General features: G+C 30.7%; 2 protein-coding genes across 7 annotated transcripts in view; one reads left to right on the top strand and one right to left on the bottom strand.

The window, feature by feature from the left end:
- On the top strand, positions 1-21,754 carry LOC139512227 (alkyldihydroxyacetonephosphate synthase, peroxisomal-like). The gene is made up of 19 exons (XM_071299675.1): positions 1-224; positions 2,213-2,302; positions 3,352-3,442; positions 4,847-4,967; positions 5,709-5,783; positions 7,327-7,398; positions 7,749-7,828; positions 10,043-10,123; positions 11,191-11,316; positions 12,032-12,140; positions 14,233-14,360; positions 14,748-14,939; positions 15,418-15,467; positions 15,793-15,862; positions 16,201-16,262; positions 18,663-18,752; positions 19,409-19,508; positions 19,855-19,912; positions 20,614-21,754. Exons 1-19 carry the CDS (start codon positions 85-87, stop codon positions 20,757-20,759), a joined length of 1,881 nt encoding a protein of 626 aa, XP_071155776.1. The 5' UTR covers positions 1-84; the 3' UTR covers positions 20,760-21,754.
- Positions 21,628-24,336, bottom strand: part of LOC139512228 (abl interactor 2-like) — an 18,230-nt gene continuing 15,521 nt past the window's right edge. For 3 of the 6 annotated variants that reach the window (XR_011662211.1, XR_011662210.1, XR_011662209.1), the window contains 2 exons: positions 22,751-23,640; positions 21,628-22,570 (listed from right to left, as the gene is read on the bottom strand). Coding sequence is in view for 3 of the 6 variants with exons in the window: in XM_071299679.1 (XP_071155780.1) it covers positions 23,477-23,640 (164 nt within the window). In the remaining 3 variants the exon portion in view is untranslated. Of the gene's footprint in view, positions 23,641-24,336 lie in introns of all 6 variants that reach the window. The other 3 variants (XM_071299679.1, XM_071299678.1, XM_071299676.1) reach the window with 1 other exon arrangement.

Below are 24,336 nucleotides of genomic sequence, written 5' to 3' on the forward strand. Positions count from 1 at the left end.
TCTCTGTGTTTTTCTTCAAACAAACCTTTGAACCAACGCCTGATTCTGATCGGTCCAAATACTAGCACTGTTTATATAAGAAACATGTCGAAGGACAGGCTTACTGTTGTGAACAAGCACATTTGTGAAAATTCAAGCAATTGTTACAGCTTGACTCAATGCAATGGTACAGAGAAAAACAACGTTGCAGGTCAAAATGAAGCCCCTTCAATGCCAAAACGCCGGTAGGTGATATAACACAAGCATGGAAATTTTACTATGCTTGTTCACTGGCGGATCTAGAAATTTTCATAAGTGGGGGCCCACTGACTGCCTCAAAGGGGTCCCGCTCCAGTCACGCTACAGTGATTCCATATATAAGCAATCAATTTTTTTCCCAAAAAGGGGGGGCACGGGCCCCCTGCCCCCCCCCCCTAAATCCGCCTCTGTTGTTACTGTTCCTAGTGTTATAGCAAAAAAGCATGGTACAACAATCCAAATTAATATCAGCAAGTGGTCAATTTTTCAAAAAGTGACATGAATTTATTATGCCAAAAAACCATTATAATTATATATATTTGTTTTATTTTTTTGCAAAACTGAGAATACAATAGACTACTTTCATGACTTTAAGAGCGTAGTAATGTCCTTTACCGTTAGGGGTAAAGGGTAATTTTCAGCCAAAGTTAGCGTCAAATTGGTTAAAATTTTACCATTATTCGTCAAAATATCCTTATCATGATTCGTCAGAGGCCTCAAATAACTATTATGGAAAAAAATAACGTTATTCGTCAAATTCAGTCGATTTTTTCAACGTTTAAAAGAAAGTGTTCATTTTTATACGACCGCAAAAATTGTTTTTTCATGCACCAAAAATTACTGTTAACATCATTTGGCAAGAAATTTTAACGTTATTCGTCATTATTTTATTTCACAACACATGTACATGTAACATGGTAGTCTTGGTGTAAAATTAGGGTAATTAAAGTTCATTATTGCTATTGTTGGAAATTTTCCTTTAATCTTACCGACTGATAATTTCCTACTCATCACAGTAGAGTGATATGATAAATTATCGCTAGAAACTAAGGGAACACATGCTGTTGGCAATGCAATTTTAAAACAAAATTTTTGTAAGTAAAAAAGCGATACAAAATTTCCTTGGTCATCTCAACTGCTACAGATCTGTATTTCGCCATACCTGCTCAAGAAATTCAATCTCATTGAGATGACCAATAATAATTTATGATAATGATAAATCACATGATTATCAATCTTTGGTTGGTTCGGAAATGTTTCTTGCTGTTGTATATAGTTTAAAGTTTAAACATATTTTATTTGTTCAAGTACAAATTGGATAAGACACAAGTCAAACAGACTTATGAAGTCTTCTCCATTTAACATTTATAGCAATATAATACAAAAATATATGTATGAGCATGCATGTATAGAATGGTATATCTATTTAGTATATATATACATGATATATATAATTATCGGTACTTGCCTAATATTTTCGAGTATCAACGTACTGGCTGTATCACTGAAAATATTAGGCAATACATTGTGTGACATCATAATTACCGATAAACAGAATAATAGGTAGTTTCGTTTTTGATACTGACTATATCATGTGGAAAATCTAAACTCGCCTGTTAGAAACTACCTATTATTCTATATATATGGATCAAAAGACGGAAAATTGAAGAAAAAAGAAAATAATAATAATAATACAGAAAAAAAAATGAAAAAAAATAAATGAATATTTCGAAACAAAAACACAAAAAAAAAAAATACAAATTTATAAAAAGGAAAAAAAGAAAGGACAAAAAAGGGTGAAGAATGTTGTTGTATATGTGGAGGGATGAGGACTTCTTCTTTGTAACTTATTATATATATATGTATGGGATTCGAACCCATGCTATCTCTCAGTAGCATGGGTTTGAATCCTGGTGAGGGAAGAACAAAAAATTTGCGAAAGCAAATTTACAGATCTAACATTGTTGGGTTGATGTTTAGACGAGTTGTATATACATAATGTACACAGCCATGTATCACAATCATTGCTGGTGATCCGATGGATAAATCTGTTGTAGAGTTGTCACTGACTCAGACTTACTTATATATAGATTATATATATATAATATATAGATTATAGTAAGGCTTGCATGTAAACAGATTAAAAACATAAAAAGATTAAACATATTTTTGAAAATAACTTATTTACTTTCAGACAAGAAGTTTTGAAATGGAATGGTTGGGGATACAAAGATTCAAAGTTCAAAGTCAACAAGGATGGACAAGTAGAGTTCACTGGAGAAAGGTGCGCATACACATTTTTGTGCATATGTCATGTATGCTGAATATGAATTGTGATTCAGTTGAAATTACTCTTAGTTTGTTTCTTTACAGCAAATACTAATATTTATGGGTGATTTAGTTTCAAAATATATCTGTCTATTCTAAAGGTAAATAAAGTATGATCAGGTCAAATATTAAAAAAAAATAAGAAACTAGTGGGGACTGGTCATCAAAACCACTATTTTCGTTTATGGGAATATTAAACATTCCTGAACCCTATATATCTGTATATTCTAAAGGTAAAGTATGACAAGGTCAAATATTAAAAAAAAAATAGGCAACTAGTCATGCTAGTAGGGACTGGTCATCAAAACCAAAATTTTTAATTATACAACCAATGGTAATTCATGTAATTTGGGTATTCACTATTTTCGTTTATGGGTATATTAAACATTCCTGAACCCTACACCTTACAAAAACATAATACTTCATTATACTTTACAATTTAACATTGTCTAAATGAAATCTCAAAAATAAAAAAGCACAATTCATTAATTTTCCACACACATGACACACCTGAAAAGATGGATATTCCTATCTTGTATTAAAATTATTTGGGTGTTAACTTAAACCATAGTTACCACACATGCATATATATATCTCTCTAAGAGGGATTCAGAAGATTTCAGATTTGTACAAGCCATTTGTTCCAGATAATGTTCAAACTGTTCAAAAAGTTTTTGATCCTAAAGCATATGAAGCTTAAACACTACATCTGAAGTAGAAAACCATACTGAACTCTCATTAGTGCTTCTGAGTTCTAAAGAAATTCCAATCTTAATAGAGATTAAATATGAAAGGATACATTCTTCTTTTTTCATTTGAAATTTGTGCCTGAGTGTTGCTTTATAATAAAATATTGAAATATTGAATTTCAATATACTAGAACAAAGTATGAAAAAATCAATAGATAATTGGTCATTGGGTTGTATGGTATTATTTGTTGTATATTCATTGTATATTCATTGTATATTCATTGTATATTCATTGTATATTAATTGTATATTTCAGATACAAACTTAGTGGACAGACCATGCCTATGTTAAAAGAATGGATGATGGCTACAGTTGGGATAAGTCTAGATCATAAAACACCTGCACAGGTATGTTATGTATGTTAGCAATATATAACTTCTTCAATACCACAACAGCAATGATTGGTAGTTGCATGGGAAATAACTTTTACAATGATTCACATATTTTTCAGCTATTGTTCTAAAGGGGATTCATTAAAAATTCATGCTTGCATTGTCTTGGTGGTAGTTTTGACTAAATACACTGTAATTTATTACTAGTCTGTAAATTTTCAGTAGTTAATATCACAAAGGCCATGCTGTTTAAAAATGACAAAAGAAATGCATGATTATGTTGATTTTCTGTAGACAAGAAGATGAAGTCTGAAAAGTCCATGAAGCAATGCTTATCCAAAAAATCGGAAAAATTAACATCCTTTTGATCTTTAAATATATATATATATACTGTACTTCACACTATTCAGTGCCATTACTTATAGTATGTCAGTATGGTATGATTGGCAATAACTAAGACAACTTCTCACCAGACCAAAGTATAACTATTATCTCCTCAGACATTTAAGAACGTGCAAGTCTTTGAACTTACACTTCCCAAGTATGCAGACCACAATTTTAAAGACCAGTCACACTCACAGGCTGGATAAAAATAAATTAAAAATACACAAGCTAGTACATGTGTATGTCCAGTCTTTTTACTTTGATATATATTAGAATAAAATGGAAAAAGATATGTTAACAGATCAAATTATAAATATGAGGGTTTTGATTGGGTTAAATGATTAAAGAATAATGCCCTTAAAAAATGAAGATAGAGAATAACTGGCAAATGAAGATTATAGAAAAAAGGGGTTAATTTTTTAAAGATTAGAGAAAATAGGGGTGAAAATTAAATGTTTACAGAATAACAGACCCCCCCCAATCCAGACCCTCAAATATTGTAGTTGCTGGTATTGCAAAGTAGCAATAGAGAAAAACAATATTTTGATAATCTTTAATGTGAATGAAAAATAACATGTTTACCTCCAGCTCCAGTTTAATAACATATTAATACCTACATGTATGAAATTAATGGGAAATATATAATTAATATCTTATTTATGGGGGCTTTAGGGGAAAGCAATACATTTTTTTTTAATTTATTGACTAAAACACCAACCCAATATATACCCTAGGTACTAACTACAGGAGAGGAGTGATCTGAGAGACTGTACTTCTGAAATATTGAGTCTTTTTATTTTCAAACCGTAAAAAATTAAAAGGTTATGTGTCATGGATGGAAATTCCATATCCTTTGTTTTTTCTATTATATAGCAAGCTGTAATAAAACGAAAATTTAATCATTCCTTTCAATAAGAAATCTAAAATAAAAGATACTACTGTCATTATATTTGTTACACTTCAATATCTATATATTCTTGGTAAGAAGGGTACAATGTACATTGTAGCTGCACAATTGTGAAATTTATATTTTAGCCTGAATTAACAGCTAAAGATATACAGGCACCTATAAAAAATGACGAATTTATGTCAGACCTGAGACGTACAGGGATAAGTAATACAGATGATTGCCAAGACAGACTTTTCAGAGCTCATGGTGAGATTATTCACTTCATACACAAAATTTAGTCCTCTTAACAGTGTTTTTTTTGTGGATTGGTTTCTTAACTTCATGATCTTGATTTATCATAATTTATGTAATTTTGAATGACAGTCTGTATAAGATAGATGATGTTGAGATATTTCAATTTAAGGCAAAAGGGTTTCAATTTTTGTAAAATGAAAGCACCACAATTCACATGTTTTGTGTGTAAAAATGATTTACAGAAACTTGCTTAAATAATCTTTTTTTAAGTCTTCAATATATTATGATATTTAACCAGATTTGAAGGTCAAAAGATTACACATGTTTAGTTCCAAAAATTTGCAAGTAGAAAATCGATAGATTAATCTGTTGGTGAGAAATTTCAATACATTTGAGGCTCCCGCAGGGTTAAAAACGACCTGCGACCTCTGGGCTTTTTAGAGGCGACTTCCGACCTGAGAGCCTTATAAAAACGACCTGCGACCTTTAAAATTTGGAAAAAACGACCTCCAACCCACTTCCGTCCTCTATGTTGGGAAAAACGACCTGCGACCTGTACATTTCCCTTAAAAACGACCTTTCTACGAATTTAAAAGCGACCTTGCGACCTGAGGGGGGTACCCTGTGGGAGCCTCACATCTGTAGTTGTTTAATTAGAATAAAGATTTTCCGATTGATTTAGAATCAAAATAAATGGTGACCTTGTCTCTTTAGATATGTGAATTTCATATAAGTCATTTATATGTTTTGAAGGTCATACTTTACATGAAATATTTCTTCTACGAGAAGGGAAATTTAAAAGAATTCCAGATCTTGTGGTGTGGCCAAGTAAGTACAAGTTTATTTTATAATGTTTGCTGTATATAAAGAATTCCTCAAGTGACAATCATTTTATACTTATTATTAAATAAAATCATGAAAAGTATGATGTTTGTGATTTGCGGTCGTATATTGTTATCATGTATTTGTTGTCGTCGTCGTCATCTGAAGTCACTTAGTTTCCGGACAATAACTTTAAATTAAGAGAATGGATCTCTATGGACTATAAACACAAGGTATGAAACCACAAAAGGAAGGTTTGGATTGATTTTAGGGGGTTATGGTCCCAACAGATTAGGAATTAACGGCCTAAAAAGGGGTTCAAATAAGCATTTTTCTTGTTTCCAGACAATAACTTGTGTGTAAGTGTATGGATCTTTCTGAAATTGTACCACAATGTTCCATACGGAAAAAGGAAGGTTGGGATTGATTTTGGGGGTTATGACTCTTAACTGTTCAAGAATTAGGGGCCAAAAACAATACTTTTCTAATACTTTGTGTAAATTTATTATTTCTTGACCAATTTCAATGACTTAAATTGGGTGTACCTTTTATTTATCCTAGTGCTGTCAGGCCTTCAAATTTTTCCAGTTCTTCATGTTTGTCTATGCTTGGTGATTTGGAAATTCTTATTTTTAAAAGTTGACATTCATTTACATTTGCCATTCACATTAAAGGGGCACTAGCTGTCAAATTCATGGTCACCGATTTGACTCAAATTCTCATATATGATTTATAACAATGTAAAACATTTGTCCAAACTATCAAAAGTCTAAAATAAACAGTTTACAGAGCATGGGGTAGATAATATATAGGTTTGTTTCGTGTATATTTTAGTCCAGACGCCATCTAATTACCTATGGATTTGACCTCAGATGACCATATAAGCAATGTAAACATAAATAAACATATGAATAGATTAAACCAACACGTGCAATTGGATTTTCATAGGTCTGTTTGATTTCATTTTATAGATTAAAAATAGATGTTTCTCATTGTTTTTAACCGTATAAGAATGATTTTATGTGCATCGAATTAGTAATCAACTGATTTACCGTAGTTTCACGTTCATTGTTGACATTCTTTTTCTTTAAATAACCAGGACACGTACAATGCATGCGTTGTCAATCTCTAGCTAGGGGTTAAATTGAAGTTCACATGAATACGGATTTAGAGAGGTCGACTCATTCACTTGCAAGTAAATTACTAATTATCAATGTTTCTTAGCGTAATTTGACAAAATTTAACCTTTTTGGCTGCAAAGAGCGAATTGTTATTTCACTATTTCACTTTCATTATTGATTGAACAGAAAAAAATCAAACTTTAGATTTTTTATATATCTCGTAGCTAGTGCCCCTTTAATACATACATTAATATTAGAAGGTTTAATTATTGTTTAAATTCCTTGATTATCTCAGAATGGAATATAAAAGTCAATGAAGTAAAAGAAAATAATTCAAGATTCACATGCATGCCTTGAATTAGATTAAATCATTTAGCTTTTTTGCACACTTTAGTTTGTATACTAAGATATAACTATTTGTTTTCCAGCCAGTCATAATGAAGTTGTAAAGATTGTTGAACTTTGTTGTAGACATAATGTTGTGTTGATTCCTTTTGGAGGTAAGATAAAATTCAGTTTGAATGTTCAGGGTTTTTATCAGACAATTTGCTACTTTTAAATTGATGTTAGTAAATACAAGTTCTGCCTATCTCACCTTCATTTTAAACTCTTTGTTTCATTCTGAAGAAAGATATGTTTTTGAAAAGAAGCCTCAACATTTTCCAAGAAAAGCAAATATTACAAGGAGAAAAATGTGGTTTGTTTTTTTCAGATTTCTATAAACATGACATAATTTATGTTCTATAATTTTTAATTTTTTTTTAAATTTCTTATATTTCATACAAATATTTGAAAAGGTATATTAAATTCGCCTACTTTAATCAACAATTTTTGTCAAACTATTTTCCAGGTGGGACAAGTGTATCGTCTGCTCTAGAATGTCCATCAGCAGAACAAAGAATGATAGTCTCCCTTGACACATCACAAATGGTATGTGTGTTTTATATAAATAAATGCACTAGGATCAAAAGACAATTAATATGGAGTAGACAATACTTAAGGTAGCACAATACAAAGATTTTATAACTACAACTCCCAAGTTTTAAAATGCTGTAACTTTCTTAATAATGCTTGAAAATTTATAAAAGTGGTAGTTTTGGATAGCTAACAGATTACTCTTTCAATTTAATGCAATGTTAGTATTATTCAACAATTATGTAACCAATTATAATGTTAACTGTGTCTAAAATATTTTTCACCAAATTTCCACTTTCAAATGAAATTAGCTTCTGCATAGGTATCCCTAGAGGGTTGATTTTATTATATGTTGTTCCTATGGCCGTTATCTACAAAAGGGTGTCTCAGATTTCAGATAGAATGTATAGAACAAATTTTACATCTAATCAAACATTATCCTCTTTTATGTGTTTACACTAATTAGAGATTTATGAGAGAATGGAATACCATAAGAACAATTTGAGACACTCTTTTGAAGCCCATGATGTTTTGATTAAGATTTCGTTAAAATTTTCTGTATAGTTAAAGAAATGATAGAGCTAAATTCATTCAAGTGAACTGACCCAGATTTTGCCGCTAATTACATTATAATTGATTACATAATGATTGCATAATAAAAATATTGCAACCATTTAAAAGATTAATCTTTTATCTATCTATATAAACCTCTTTCATTATTTCTATGCATTCATAAGAAAGTTACAGCATTTTAAAGGTTAGTGATTGGAAGTAAAAAAATCTTTGTATTGTGCTACCTTACAAAAAATTAACGCATGGAGTCATAAGAATGTTTAAACAGCTTTAGGATATTACAAAATTCCAGACATCTGTTGATTTCCTTGTGGAATATTTTGAGTAAATCTTCTTGCCTAATTTTACTAAAATTTGGATCAGTTATTAAATAGTTTATATATTTTATTTTGGATAAAAAAATGTATAAAAATAAATTACAATGGAAATAGAAGTATCAAGATAGTGAATGCTCCCAGGGGATGTGGAAATATTTGTTGTGAGCACTTGTCCTTGGGCAAGTAAAACGGTAAATTTTACTTGTCCAGAAAAAAAGTTACTTGCCCTGATGGTCCCAATAAATATTGTAGTATTTTATTGTTAGCTAATATATGATTCTTAGCACTGTTTTGCATCCCAAACAAATCAGTGAAATCAATTGGTTTATACAAATCTATGTGTAAAAATTTAGGAATGTTGGAAATGGGTTTATAACATCAATGGGACAGAAACTCAAAAGCAAACCAACTAAATGAAATGACATGTAAAGGACAAGTTTGCAGCATTGTTTTTTATATAAACCTTGACCATCTCTGTTTGCGTTTCATTCTTTCGACTTGACTCAACATTCTTTTTGTCTTGCTTGCCTGATGTTTTATTTTAAAAGTATTCATCAATCTGAATCTCGATTCAAAATCTTAAGAAATGACACTTCCGGTGAATAGTGGATAAAACATAATCGACGATCCCGGGTCAATGGACAAAGCCAATGCAATATTACGCGACTCGGGTTTGCATATTTATTTTTACTCATTTTGATAATCGATTTATTTCCGGAGTTATGTAATATTTATCGTCATGAACATTGATTTTTATACTTAAATATATGTTTTTACTCGCTGATTATTGGTTTCTTTTACATAAATTAAATATCTTTATACGTTTTGAAATTAATCCTATATTTTTGCTGAATTTGAACTTTGTCTTGTATATTATTTTACTTGACCACGGGCAACCAAGACAAAAATAATTACTTGTCTGGGTTTTAAAATGTACGAGTAGGGCGAGTCGGGCATAGCATTTCCACACCCCTGGCTCCTCACTTGATAAAATCTATAAGGTCTATAATTTATAAATATTAGTTTCAAATTATCATAAAATTTTTAAATGATTGTCTGCCATTATTTGAAGATTTATCAGTTGATAAAGGCAAACTTGTTACCTGTGAATTCCTGCAGTATTATTAAGGCACATGACCTGTATTATTCAAGCACTTATATTATACTAACAGGACTGAAGAACATTTGTTACACAGCAGATTTTAGATTTTAAAATGAAGTAAAGATTTTAATTTTTTTCTCTCTTGAAAACAAGTTATTTTATACATTCATTTGTCTGGATATAAACTTAATAAAATCATGAAAATGCAACATTCTTATGCTTTTATTATTGTTTCAGAACAAAATACTATGGGTTGATGAAAAGAATTTAACAGCATGTTGTGAAGCTGGCATAATAGGTCAAGATCTAGAACGAAGGGTAAGTCGGACATTTAGGTTGATATTTAAAATCTACATCCCAAAAAATGTTCTGTTTTCAATTCATTTGCTATCATTTTGTACTGGTCAATACTGAATTGATTTTTTTTATATTTCGAATTTTAAGAACATAAATAGGCAAATTGTAACATCAAATATTAAAGTCATATGAAACGAGTGACAGGTGAAAAATAATGTTATTCCAATTCTTGAACCAATGCATACAAACATCATAAACTTAGTCTTCTGTGCAAGATTTTATCATTTTTTTCGAATAAATTTTATATAATCATCAATTTTTTTTTCAATCGGTCAGTGTTGTTGTGAAAATATGGCAGGTAATTAAAGTTTGTGTTTTGAAGCCGAAGTTTAACGATTGTCACCTGTTTGTCAACAATCGACAAAAAAGCATGGATATTGAGAACGTGTTTAACATTTAAAATCAGATAATATTTTATTTCAAGGACATCCATGCGTATTGCGATCACCAGATTTTTACGAGATGGGTCACACTGAGGTCACTTAGCATACGGAAAATATGTTGGGGGGGTGGGGGGGATTGCTTCCTTTCGAGGAAGCAATTAAAATAAAGTAAACTTCTTCTAAATATGAACAAATTAAAGAACTTTTTTCAGAAAAAAAGTAGATGTACATAAGTTTTATAATGAAAACTATCCATTGAGTTACAAAAATATGAAGTGAAAAATAGTAAATTTTCAAAAAAATAATTAATCAGGGCTATTCCAGAAAAAAATGTATGGGGGGGGGGGGGGGTTGGGGGTTGGAAGGCAGTTTTTGTCAGCACCCGCCACCCAGACAATTGTAATTGTGAATTATAGTGTGCAAAGTTGCTCTGATACCCATCACCCATGTATTATTAAACAATGTGCCTTCCAACCCCCCCATACATTTTTTTCTGGAATAGCCCTCATCTAGATACACTATCCAAATTAAATTATTATGTTAAATCTTTGTTCACACTAGGAAAGAGTTGGGTTTTTTTTTTTTCGAATAATAAAACTAGCATGTTTTGATTGCATTCAATTTTGTAAATATTTGTTTTTTTAGTTATCTGAAAAAGGATTTTGTACAGGGCATGAACCCGATTCAATGGAGTTTAGTTCTTTAGGAGGTTGGGTAGCTACCAGAGCATCAGGCATGAAAAAGAATATCTATGGCAATATAGAAGATATAGTAAGATTTTTACAGAAGATTTGAAAAATATTTTAAACTAAGAAGTTACTCTCATTTATTTTAAACTATCATGCTTATTTATATGATCAGTTATTTATTTCTGACAAATATGTTCAAGATCTCATGGAATAATATTTATATTTCATAAGTAGATTGAGAATGGAAATGGGGAATATGTCAAAGACACCACAACCCAACCAGAGAGCAGATAACAGCTGAAGGTCACAAATGGGTCTTCAATGCAGCAAGAAAATCATGCACACTGACTCTAAATAAACTACTAGTTTAGTGAAAATAGCCGTCATACTTAACTCCAAACATTTAAATGAACTAAATTTTAAAACATACAAGACTAGCAAAAGCCAGAGTTTAAAACTGATTTTGATTGATGTCTGCTCTTTATCTTTTATTGGGGAGTAACGGTAAACCAACTTATTTTTTTGGGGAGGGGTGAAGGGGATTTAACAGATGGCCATTTACTAATTTGAGTTATCACAGCATATTTGTGGGTTTGTACTGTATTATGATAATCTTACAAAAGAGGTTGAGTTTAAAGAGCCAGTAGGATCTGCTGTATAAGATCATTAGGTTAAACGCTCAAAATTTGACCCATCTAGTAAAATATGTACAAACTTTTTAAAGAATAGAAGCTTTGGCCTGAATCTAGGATAATATATTTTTAATTTTTAATGATTGCAGTTTCTTTTTTTTTCAGGTCGTCCATATTAAGTTTGTAACACCTAAGGGTGTAATGGAAAAGAGTTGTCAAGTTCCTAGAATGTCATCAGGGTTGGATATCCATCATTTCATAATGGGGTCAGAAGGTCAGTCAGACAATTTTTATACAACCACAAAAAAATTTGCGGTCTTATATATTGTTATCACGTCGTCAGCGTCATCCTAAGCAGATGGTTTCCGGATAATAACTTTAGTATAAGTAAACAGAAATCAATAAAATTTTAAGTCAATGTTTATAACCACAAAATGAAGCTTGGGATTGATTTTGGGGGTTATGGTCTAAGGTTTAGGAATTAGGGGCCAAAAAGGCCCAACAATAGCATTTATCTAGTGTCAGAATAAGTTGTGTATAAGTATTTCAATTGTTCTGAAATTGTACCACAATGTTTACCATAAGTAGAAGGTTGAGATATATTTAAAGGGTTATGGGGCAAACAGTCTAGGAATAAAGGGCCAAAAGGGGGCCAAAAACAAGCATTTTGTAGTTTCTAGTCAATAAATTGGAGTTATCTTTCTTTGTCCAGAATGGTTGTTGAATCACCTAAAACCAATGCTTTATATAATCTTGGAGTTATCTTTCTTTGTCCAGAATAGAAGTTGAATCAACTTAAATCAATGCTGTATACAATATACAATGCAATATTCACTTTACTACCAACTGATACATTAAAGCAATCTTTACCATTCAGTGATTACAAGCACTTTGATTACCATTCTAGGGTTATGCCCCTTTAAATGTGGAAAATTGAAGAATTTTTTAGTTTCTGTTCTCTTACTTTAAGTTTTTCTGAGCTAAATTTATTGAAATGTGTAGATAATGCTTATTACCTCTAAACTCAGTTTAAGTTCAATTTTTGGCAGCTTCACTTATACAGTTCTTGAGTTATGTCCCTTTATAACGTTATATGCTAGCGGGGCATCATCTGTGTCCTTTTGGACACATTCCCCATTTAGTTACTATTAATTAATATTAATTTTAACCCTGACTGTATGAAATTTTATATTTTAATATTTTATGATGTATTTAAATGAGTAGTAATTATTGCAAACTCCATTAGAAATTTGAATTGAGATCACTTTTGGAATAAGGGAAAGGGGGAAGTGAAAAAAAAATTGGGGTGGGGGTCAATTTTTTTTTCTCATTTCAGATTTCAGAATTTAAAATTTCTTCAAAGTTTTTTTCTTTGAGAGGACTAATATTCAACAGCATAGTAAATTGCTCAAAAGCAAAAAAAAAATTTAAGTTCATCAGACCACATTCATTATGTGTCAGAAACCTATGCTGTGTCAACTATTTAATCACAATCCAAATTCAGAGCTGTATCCAGCTTGAATATTGTTTCCATATTTGCCTCAACCGTTCGGGGTGCGACTTCTGCTGTCGTATAAAGATGCGCCCTGAGGAGCATCTGGTTTGAGAATGATTTAAAAGTATAAAAAAATAGTTTGTTTAAGGAGAAGTATTTTTACAAAAATCAAAAATATAGCAATTATGATAGAAAAAAACACAGACATTGATGAAACAAGTGGAACATCGCTGAAGTAAATTGCATGGTGTCAAACAAGTGCATTTTAGACATTACTATTATGATTAAAATTTTTCAATGCAAGAAAGAAGTGTAGTACTGTGGATTCATTTATATTTTCGTGGGTACCAATTTTTGTGGATTGAACAAAACTTACACTTTCATGAACATTTAATTTCAAGGATCTGCCAAATTCTGCATTCAAGCTAATGGAAAATTTGTAATTCGTTGAACATTTACCCACAAAATCCATAAAAATTGGTATGCAACAAAAAATAATGAATTCACAGTATTTGATGTTAAATGGGTTGTGATTATAGATTGTACATGTCGATTGAAATATGAATTTAAAAGACACAGTCAACTTTAAAAAAAAAAAGAAAGATAAGTATTTTATTGAAAAGGAAAACTGTCTTGAACTAACCCTGGTTAAAACAAAATCTACCTAGTTTTATCTGAAAAGATTGTTCAGTCTAAAAGCTTCACTGTAAATGATAGATGTATATTTAAAAAAAAATAATGTTTATGAAATTGATTTCTGTTTGTTTTATGAAAGTGAAAGAACTCTCCTTTCTTCTGAATACATGGTCAATTTAAGATAAGAAGTGAAATAGTAGAATATTTTATTTATAGTTTTTTTTTTATTTTGTAGGCACATTAGGTGTAGTAACAGAAGTAACGTTAAAGATCAGACCAATACCTACATGTAGAAAGTATGGTTCTATTGTGTTCCCACAGTTTGAGAATGGAGTTAATTGTATGAGAGAAGTAGCCAGACAGGTGAGCGAATCTATATTTGTAAGAATAATATATCAAAGCAAAACCTGTACTTTTCTAAGAATTTTATCAGAAATGACAGTTATTTTTTTCCGTACAAAATTATCTGAACCCTTCCTAACATTTTGTACGATGGACCAAAAGTTATTCCAGAAAATTCATTATAAAAACTCCAACAGTAGTATATAGGATTTAAAAGACAATATATGTAGAACCCTTAGCCAAAGTATCAGGGGGGAAATTCCAAAAAATTGTTGATTTTGGCTGTTAGTTTCCTATTAAAATTGACAATCTACTATTCAAAATTCATGATGCCTTTTTTATGTAGCTTATTAGCCTATCTCTTTTATAAAGTTATAAAGTGATTATTTTATACTGTATTTGTTTCAGAGATGTGCTCCTGCATCTATAAGATTAATGGACAATCAACAGTTCCAATTTGGTAGTGCTTTAAAACCAGAGAGTAAATCACTCCTTCAAAGTTTTATTGAGGGAATCAAAAAGTTTTACATTACAAAACTTAAAGGATTTGATCCACACAAGTTGGCAGTGGCTACTTTATTGTTTGAAGGCACAAATGAGGTGAGTGAACACTCTACAGGACTTCTGATTTAAATTTTCCTTGGATTTCAGAATTTTTGTTATTTTGCTTTCTGACAATCTCAGGTATACTTCTGACTAGGGTAACAACATGATAGGAAAATAAGGAGATTGGGCATTGCCAATGAGAAAAATATCACCAGAGTTCAAATGAGGAAGATAAAAACAGTTATTGATCACTGTACCGCATTCAACAATGAGAAAACTATAATAGACAAAATTAACTTAATTGAATGTTTTAGTAGTACACATGTTTTGTTTTCTTGTACATTGAAGTCTTCAACTTTGTACTTTTGTGTGTCTGTGCTTTTCTGCATTTACCTTAATGAGGATTGCTCAGACCCAACAATTTTAAAGCCATGGAAACTCGTGCAGTTATATAATTGTTCATTGCTTTTTACATTTTTTTACATTTTCAAGTTTAATAGACATGTTATACAATGATTTTTGTCTCATTCAGGAAGTTGCTGCACAGGAAAAAAGAGTATATGAAATTGCTGCACAATTTGGGTAAGTAATATGCCCAATTGAACTGAAGACTTTTGTTTTTAAATATTTTTCCTATAGATTTTGTACATATGAATAAAAAGATGTGGAAATACTGCAATCCATTTTTGTAAGCAAATTTTATTTTAGAAAGTTTGAATAAATGTTAGCAAACTTTTGAAATATCTATTCTTATCAGTAAAGTAGTTCTTTATGAAAAATCTATTATAAAAAAAAAATATTAGACTTAATTGAACAGATACATCAATTCTGTTGTCATATAAACAGCTTATTGGAAACCGTTGAGTTTTATTTTTAAAACACAAATTGATGTATTATTATTTTACAGAGGTCTGCCTGCTGGAGCTGAAAATGGAGAGAGAGGCTATATGTTAACATTTGTAATTGCATATCTTAGGGTAATTATAATATTAATTAACTAGTTAGTAATTTTTAAAGGGAAATTTGAATCTTTAAGGAACAAATTATCATGATAAGCATTGGTTGATGGATATATTGTAGTGAAATTCATAGTTTTATAGTTTTTCAGTGTTTGGTAAGAAGGGAATATTTTATATAAAACTCCATAGCAACCATGTGATTGTTAACCAACAACATGTACTAGATTTTATCTGTACCTTATATTTTTAGATTTGAGGATTCAAATATTGAACAGTAGTTAAACATTTCATACCTTTATGATAAGACTTGAAATTTGAATAAAATGTGAAATTACAATTTTATTATCTGTTTGCAGGACTTAGGATTTGAATATTATATTGTAGCTGAATCTTTTGAGACATCTGTACCATGGGACAGGTTAGTTTTATTATAGCAAGCATTTATTTGACTCACTTCATATTTTATTTATTAAGATTTATGTATGAAAAAGTGAATCCCTGAAATGCATTAAAGTTTTAAATTGAGAAAGGAAATGGGGAATGTCAAGTGACAACAACCCGACCATAGAGCAGACAACAGCCGAAGGCCACCAATAGGTCTTCAATGTAGCGAGAAAAACTCCTGCACCCGGAGGCGTCCTTCAGCTGGCCCCTTAAAAAATATGTATACTAATACAGTGATAATGGACGTCATACTAAACCCCGAATTATACACAAGAAACTAAAATTAAAAATCATACAAGACTAACAAAGGCCAGAGGCTCCTGACTTGGGACAGGGGCAAAATTGCGGCGGGGTTAAACATGTTTATGAGATCTCAACCCTCCCCCTATATCTCTAGCCAATGTAGAAAAGTAAACGCATAACAATACGCACATTAAAATTCAGTTCAAGGGAAGTCCGAGTCCGATGTCAGAAGATGTAACAAAAGAAAATAAATAAAATGACAATAATACATAAATAACAACGGACTACTAGCAGTTAACTGACATGCCAGCTCCAGACCTCAATTAAACTGATTGAAAGATTATGCCTTCATCATATGTCTATTTGATAAATAAATACTAATTTTTATGCCCCATTAATAGGCATTATGTTTTCTGGTCTGTTTGTTCGTTGGTCCGTCCGTCTGTCCCACTTCATGTGGAAGTTTTTGGTCGAGGTAGTTTTTGATGAAGTTGGAGTCCAATCAACTTGAAATTTAGTACACATGTTCCCTATGATATGATCTCAGGGATGATTCTACTATATAGTTTAGGGCCGCTAAGCGGCCTTTTGATCGGCCAGTGGCCCCCAAAAAATGTACATGAACATGAATTCCCAATTCAAGAAAATTAAATAAAAATCGATATTTCCGGAAAAGTTTCTGTCCCCGATTAAGGCAACTATAATTTTTCATAGTTTATTGTCAAAACGTTTTAAAATTCGAATAAGAATGCTGTTTATGATCGCATTTTATTAACAACGATTTAATTATGTCAACATGTGGCAAACAATTTTAGCAGCCAAATTCAATTGATTAATATGTTATGGGAGTATTCGATCTTGTAAAAGCAGATCGCCCAGCAGGTTGATAAAAATGGGTGTCAAAGCAAACCTCTGCAGAGAGCAAATTCAAATTTTGATATAACATTGATGGATAAAGTTTAATGGGCACCGATCTCGTAAAAGCAGATCGCCCAGCAGAGCCGGTTATATAATATATTGAAAACTTGTTTTGTAAAAGAAATTATTTCCTCAAAAGACAAAAGTTTGAGCGTTTTTTGAAAATAATGTTGATGATAGACCATTCATGAAATACGATGTCATCATTATGGAACTATTTCAAAAGTTTTGAAGATGACCCAAATAATTTTAAAGAACACTGGTTCAATACTTTAAATATCTTATGAATTAAGTATATGAACTTTTCTGAATTCGACAATTGACCAGTTGACCAGTTCAATTTGAAATCGATTTGAATCAAGGTAAATTTATAGAGATGACCTGCTGTTGAAAAAATACCAGATGAATGATTTTTTTCAGTGGTTTATGTTAGCTGAAATATATGTTTTTGTAATAGGCCTAGGTAACTATAGCTAAGATGATAGACTAGTGCATCATGTTCAATGATATTCATGTAATAACAGTAGCCCATCCAGAATTATTCAAAATGTTACAACTTACATGAACATCAGTGTACAGGTTAAACTTAAAATATACATTTTCCGTTTTTACAGGAAAATAATGTTATTTCGTCTTAGATTTAATGCTTAAAAAATTCCCAATTTGATGTTCAAGGGATCCATTTGAAAACACCTGGAATCATCCCTGGATCTCTCTAATTTTAATGCAAAATTCGAGTTTTTATAGAAAAATGAAAGTGCGGGTGGGGCATCCATGTACTGGGGACACATTCTTGTTCAATTTTAAATTTAGCTTGCACATAATTTAAAAATCCAAATTTGTGTCATGATAGCCTTAAAATGGAAATTTCTTTCGTGTTTTATGATGATGATTAATTTTGCATAGAAAGAAGCATATGTCAAAATCATCAAATGAAGTTCCATCAAAAAGGCACATTTTCTTTACATTTCTTAGAATTGTAGAAATTGGTTTCCTAAAAATTCTGTTGAACCTTAAAACAATATTTATCAAAATGTGAGTCTTATAACAAGGGCAATGAGACATGTAGTTAAACTCAATAGCAGACTAGAACTTCATTAATGAAGATTATATGTTGACATCCAAAAGTCTTTTAATTTTAATTTGATGTTTTGTTACATATAATGTACAGTTATATCCATCCTTTTATCCATGTGTATGATATATTTTACAGATGTTTGGACTTGTGCAATAATGTAAAGGATAGACTGTATAGAGAATGTAAAGAACATGGTATTCAGTTTCCACCATATATAACATGCAGGTAAGAATAGGTAACTCCAGTAAAAACACCAGGAGTCGGTTTCACCAAAAAACTTACGACTAAGATTGATCGTAAGTATACTGAATTGTTCATGACTTTCAATCAATCTTAGTTTTACACTTTTTGTGAAACTGACTCCTGGGTTATTGTTATTTTGAACACTGTTTAAAATGCTTCATAAGTTAGCATATAATCCTTTTTATGAGAAGGTCCTTAGAACTTACTTGGTAATTGTTCACTTTTAGAAGTTATTTGCCTGAATATAATAAAGTTAGATGTTATGCAATTTCAACCAATTAATTAATCAGTTTCTTAGTTGATTAATAATAATTTGGGATTAGTGTTGAAGTTACAAATAGTTTAATATAAAATAAAAAAGAATTTTTTAAATGAATTATTAAAAACAAATATGAAAATCTTTTTTGTCAGTGGACACAGTTGTATATAACCTTTAAGAATCATCTAACAGACACAAAATGAACAACAAGTTGACCTTTATTATAAAAAAAAACGCAATTTTCCTTCAAATATTATAAGAGTGGAACAATGTCTGTGTAATAAATGTATTCCAGTGGCTTTTGGAATTGTTTTCCCATTGTTCAAGCTTGATTAAGGCAAATTTATATTCACTTGTTATTTTGTATTTCTATTTTTAGGGTAACGCAGACATATGATGCAGGTGCTTGTGTTTACTTCTATTTTGGCTTTAATTATAGAGGCATTTCTAATCCTGTTCAAGTATATGAAGCAATAGAGGTATGTCATATTAAGTGTGGTTGGCTCTGAACTTCTTGTACAATTGGTCACATGACTCATACAAAATAGTCTTCAAGAACAAAAACATTCAAGATCTACGAAAACGTTATTTTCATTAAATGGATAACTTCTCAACACATTCTATTATAATGTTACTTTATCTAATTATCTCCCTTTATGTGGCAGAGTAAAAAAATGGGTTTTGTAAAATAAAACACATACTTTTAATATAAACATTTAAAGTCTTACACATAATTCAGGTAGTTATCTTGTGTACTTTTAAGGTTGAGAAATGATGTTTTTATACATGTAGATTTCTCACATATTCAAACTTTATTTATTACAGAATTTAGCGAGAGAAGAAATTTTAGCAAATGGAGGAAGTGTTTCACATCACCATGGAAGTAAGTGTATTACTACAGTCAATTATTGATTATCAACATAATTATGGGAAAGTTTTGGTTTGATCTGTAATTCAATATGGCTGCTACTATCAAACAAGTTCAATAATATTTTTTGATTACTAGAATCTATTTGATTGAAGTTGATGTAAAATTTCATATCAGAATATAAGATTGCATATAACAGAATGCTTGTTTAATATCTTTTGGTATTTTGCAGTCAAAATGAGTTTTGCTCATAGTTAAAGGCTGTACGGTGACCTACAGTTCATAATTTCTGTGTCATTTGGTCTCTTGTGAAGAGTTGTTTTATTTGCAATCATACCACATCTTTTTATAAAAAAAAATTTCGACTCTTGCAAAAAACTACCAGAAATATTGCATCTGTGAAAAATGTGTTATTTTTTATTTTTTTATTAAAGTATATATTTTGGTAAAAAGTTCAGACAGAACACATTCCAGTTTCTTCCCACATCATCTATATATTTCATACATTATAACAGCTATCTTGTGAAAGCTTCTGCTCAAATATCAATTTACTAATGTGGATATTTCCAAAATACAAAACATTTGAGCATGACTTATTTATAATGGTTCAGGCTTTCGAAATCAGTTCAGATCAAATAAGTTCAAAATCAATTTGCTTACCGGTATGTATTTAAGTCAATGATAAAAAAAAATTAATACTTGATCTTGTGTTTCAGTTGGAAAGATAAGAAAACAGTTCTTAAAACAGACAGTTGGGGATGTTGGAGTAGGAACAATGAAAGCTATAAAGAACTACATCGACCCTGAGAACATATTTGGAAATGATAATTTAATGATTGGAGATCTTTCCTCTAAACTATAGACACTGGGCTATTTAATTGATAAACTATCTGTGATATCATTCTTCATATTTCTATTTATACATGTTGAACCATGATATCATGTCATTCAAACTTGCTTACGCTAGATAAAGGCAAAGGAGTAGTTTCAAGAAGGGTCCATACCAACCCTAAATTCCATAAGCTCTGAATGCATTTGACCCTAAAATTCTGTTAAATATATCTTAATCAGACAAAACAAATTCCATAAGCTCTGATGCATTTGAATTAATGTGATGTCATATTTGTGCACTCTAATGAAGAAAGTAATGTTTTGACTCAAATTTCTCAACCTTTTCTTGTTCTACAGTATAGGAAAATATTTTGAAATACAAATGTCAATTGTCATAGCTGCAATTTTTTGCAATTCTTTTTGTTCAAATTTCACTGTTATTTATCTCCCCTATTTCTCAATAGTATGTGTCTTATATTATTAACAGATTTCCTTTGTTGGTTGTGAGAACATAGAGTATCTTATTAGATGTGTACTATTTTTCGCTATCTGTTCTGTCTGTGTGTCATTTTATTAGAGGGTATTACTAACTTCAACAACCTCTTACTTCCTTAAGGTGATACATAACACAACAGGGAGATAACTCTGCTGAACGTTTTATTTACATCTAATGTTAAGGAAATAATAAACTTTTCAATTATCAAATTTAGTGATAGTCAAACTATTATATATCTAATGAAATTTTCAGATAAAGTTTTTTGAAACAATTATATTTTTGTCAAAGTGTCAAAATTTTATGAATATTAAAAGAGTCAAATTTATTTTGGTCAGGTACCAGAATCTGAAAACAGCATTATCCTTGTACAAACTTGCAGCTTTCATAATAAATGAAAAAAAAATACAAATAATTTTTATTGATTGGTATTGCACTAAATGGTAATATAATAATACAGTATAATTAATATTTATATCGTGTAATTCATAATATGTAGATCTACAAAAATAAAAATAAATCCAAACATAAAATGTGTTTTCTTTTTTTTTTAATTTTATCTATTTGATCGTGGAACTAATATTACAAGCCTGGAAGTTACAGGGGAATGAAAAGGATATAAGATTTAAGTTTTGTAGTGAGATGCAAGGGAAATCTATGTAAATTACATTCTAATCTCAGCATCTTGACAATTATATATTGAAAGTTACATATAATCATGTATATACAAAACATATCAAGAGACTTCCTATGATTCTATATCATTTTAACTGGTTGATAATGAGTTCAAATAGGAAGATAAATATAGATTCCACAACTGCAACAAGTGTATTACGATATTTCTCCACTCGAGACAGTTAAATTTTAATATTTAAAGTGTGAGGCTTCCCGAGCTTTTTAAATAATTAAAATTTAACTGTTGAGAGTGGAGAAATATTGTAATACACGAGTTACAGTGGTGGAATCTGTTTCTCTTATGACTTTTATCCTTCCTTTTCAAAGATTTGAGGAAAATTGTGTACTTTTGATGTGACATCATCAGGCATGGTCACCTTTTTTCATGACGTCACAATAAGAAAATTTAGAAGAAAACGTCACAATTAAATTTCAACCAATCATTTGCCGAGAACAGATTTTTCACTAGTGAGGAGAAATATTTTTCTCACACCGGTCAGGAAATGTGAAAATAGCACAGAAATTAAAGAAACATATATTCATGATCTTTGTAAAGTCAACTGTGACTATAGGAAGTATTTTGTGAAACATACATGAAATACATACATTTGGATATTTTTCAACATCTACAGACAAGGTTGAATATTTTATTGGTGATGTTTCAACATGTCATACTGTAAACCAACTTATTTTCGCCAGCAATTTAATTTCGCGACTTTCGCGAGTAGAAAAATGACACGAATAAAAATCGTCGCGAATATGTAAAACTTGGATGTTTCCTTAATAATTTTCATCAAGTAAATCAGAAAATCGCGAAATTGAATAAAAGTATTGGCGAAAATAAGTTGGTTTACAGTAATTATTACTGAGATTCTGAGTTTGGTAATTTATACAAAAGAAAATCATTATCAACATAATCATTCAATAACATAAGTGTCAATTCAGTTGTACATGTACAAATATTCTACATGTAATTTTATATATGTTGGACTCAGAAAAAGTCACTCATTACTATTCAACTGTACAACTTTCATGGTTTTTTTTTTTTAGAAAACAGCTATGAATTTATAGCAAAATACAAGTCTACTATAAGCTTGTATGCTGAATTATTTTTTTAATCACAAAATTAAATTTCCACAGGAAAAAAATATTCAATCCATTAAAATTGGTACCGTGAAACTATAGGAATAAACAATATATGGAAGTCAGTTTTAAGTAGTACCTGTACACATCATTTTTTAACTTGAATATCTGAGTATATATTATAAACAAATGGGTGACATTAGTTTTTGACCTATTTTTCTATCATTCTTTATTTTTTGGAGGGCCATTATTCTCTTTTTTAAACTCCACCAAGACCCTTCCCTCTAGCTGTTAAACTGTTAAGATACGACTTAAAGTTACACCACACAAAAATCTTATATTTATAAAACAAATACTGTTTCAAATCAGTCAAACCATGAAATTTTCAATAAAGTATTTTTAAATCCATGTATATTGTGTCTAGTAAGCACTTTCAAGTTATCTCCATTTGTTCATACTTTTGGTAAAAAGAACTAAATAATCTTCACAGACACTTTTCACATGCAAGGTTCAACATAGTTTCCTGGGAAAAGTCCTGTAACGCCATTACATACACCCTCGTACCATCCATCATCGTTCTTCTTTAAAACATAGACGACTGAGTTCTCACTGAAGGAGAGTTCATCTGGCTTGTCAGCATCATAGTCATAAATAGCAATAACTGTAATGAAATAGAAAGATTTTTTTTAATTGAATGAAATTTTAAAGGTATTCTGTATTTTTCCCTAAATAATAAGAATAACATATTCCAGGAATATATTTTATATCAAATTCTTGACAGTTGTTTGTATGTTTTCTGTGACAAACCATCTTCGCTAGCCAAGGGTTATGATCCACTCCCGCTCTCTTCACCCTTGGCGGATTGAGGTAATATTTCGGAGACACAAGGTAAGGATTTTTATTGGTTGCAGTAGAAACTCGCTGCATCCAATCAAAAAGCGCCTATAACTTGATCACGTGTAAATGTAGAAAGTGTTTGTAAACAATTGCCACGTGTTTATTGTGCAACAAGTCTTTACCTCACTAAACATACGACTACATTTAGTGACAACTTGATTGTTTTCATTCAACTAATAGAAGTTCCTGTGTATGTTTCATGCACAAATGCATGAATGTTGACATATATTTTCGTTTCCGGCTTTACCAAGTGGGTAGAATCTAGACGCTACCGTGTTTTTACCTCCAAATTGAAGAGTTCAAGTGCTACCATTGGTCAAGAATAATGTATTCGGAATGGGCGTGACTTTAATCTTCCGATAGATGTCGCAACATTGATATCACAAATGTTGGCTCAATCTGCCAAGGGTGAAGAGAGCGGGAGTGGATCGTAACCCTTGGCTAGCGAAGATGGTGACAA

This window comes from Mytilus edulis, chromosome 2, assembly GCF_963676685.1.
Source record: "Mytilus edulis chromosome 2, xbMytEdul2.2, whole genome shotgun sequence".
Lineage (NCBI taxonomy): Eukaryota > Metazoa > Mollusca > Bivalvia > Mytilida > Mytilidae > Mytilus > Mytilus edulis.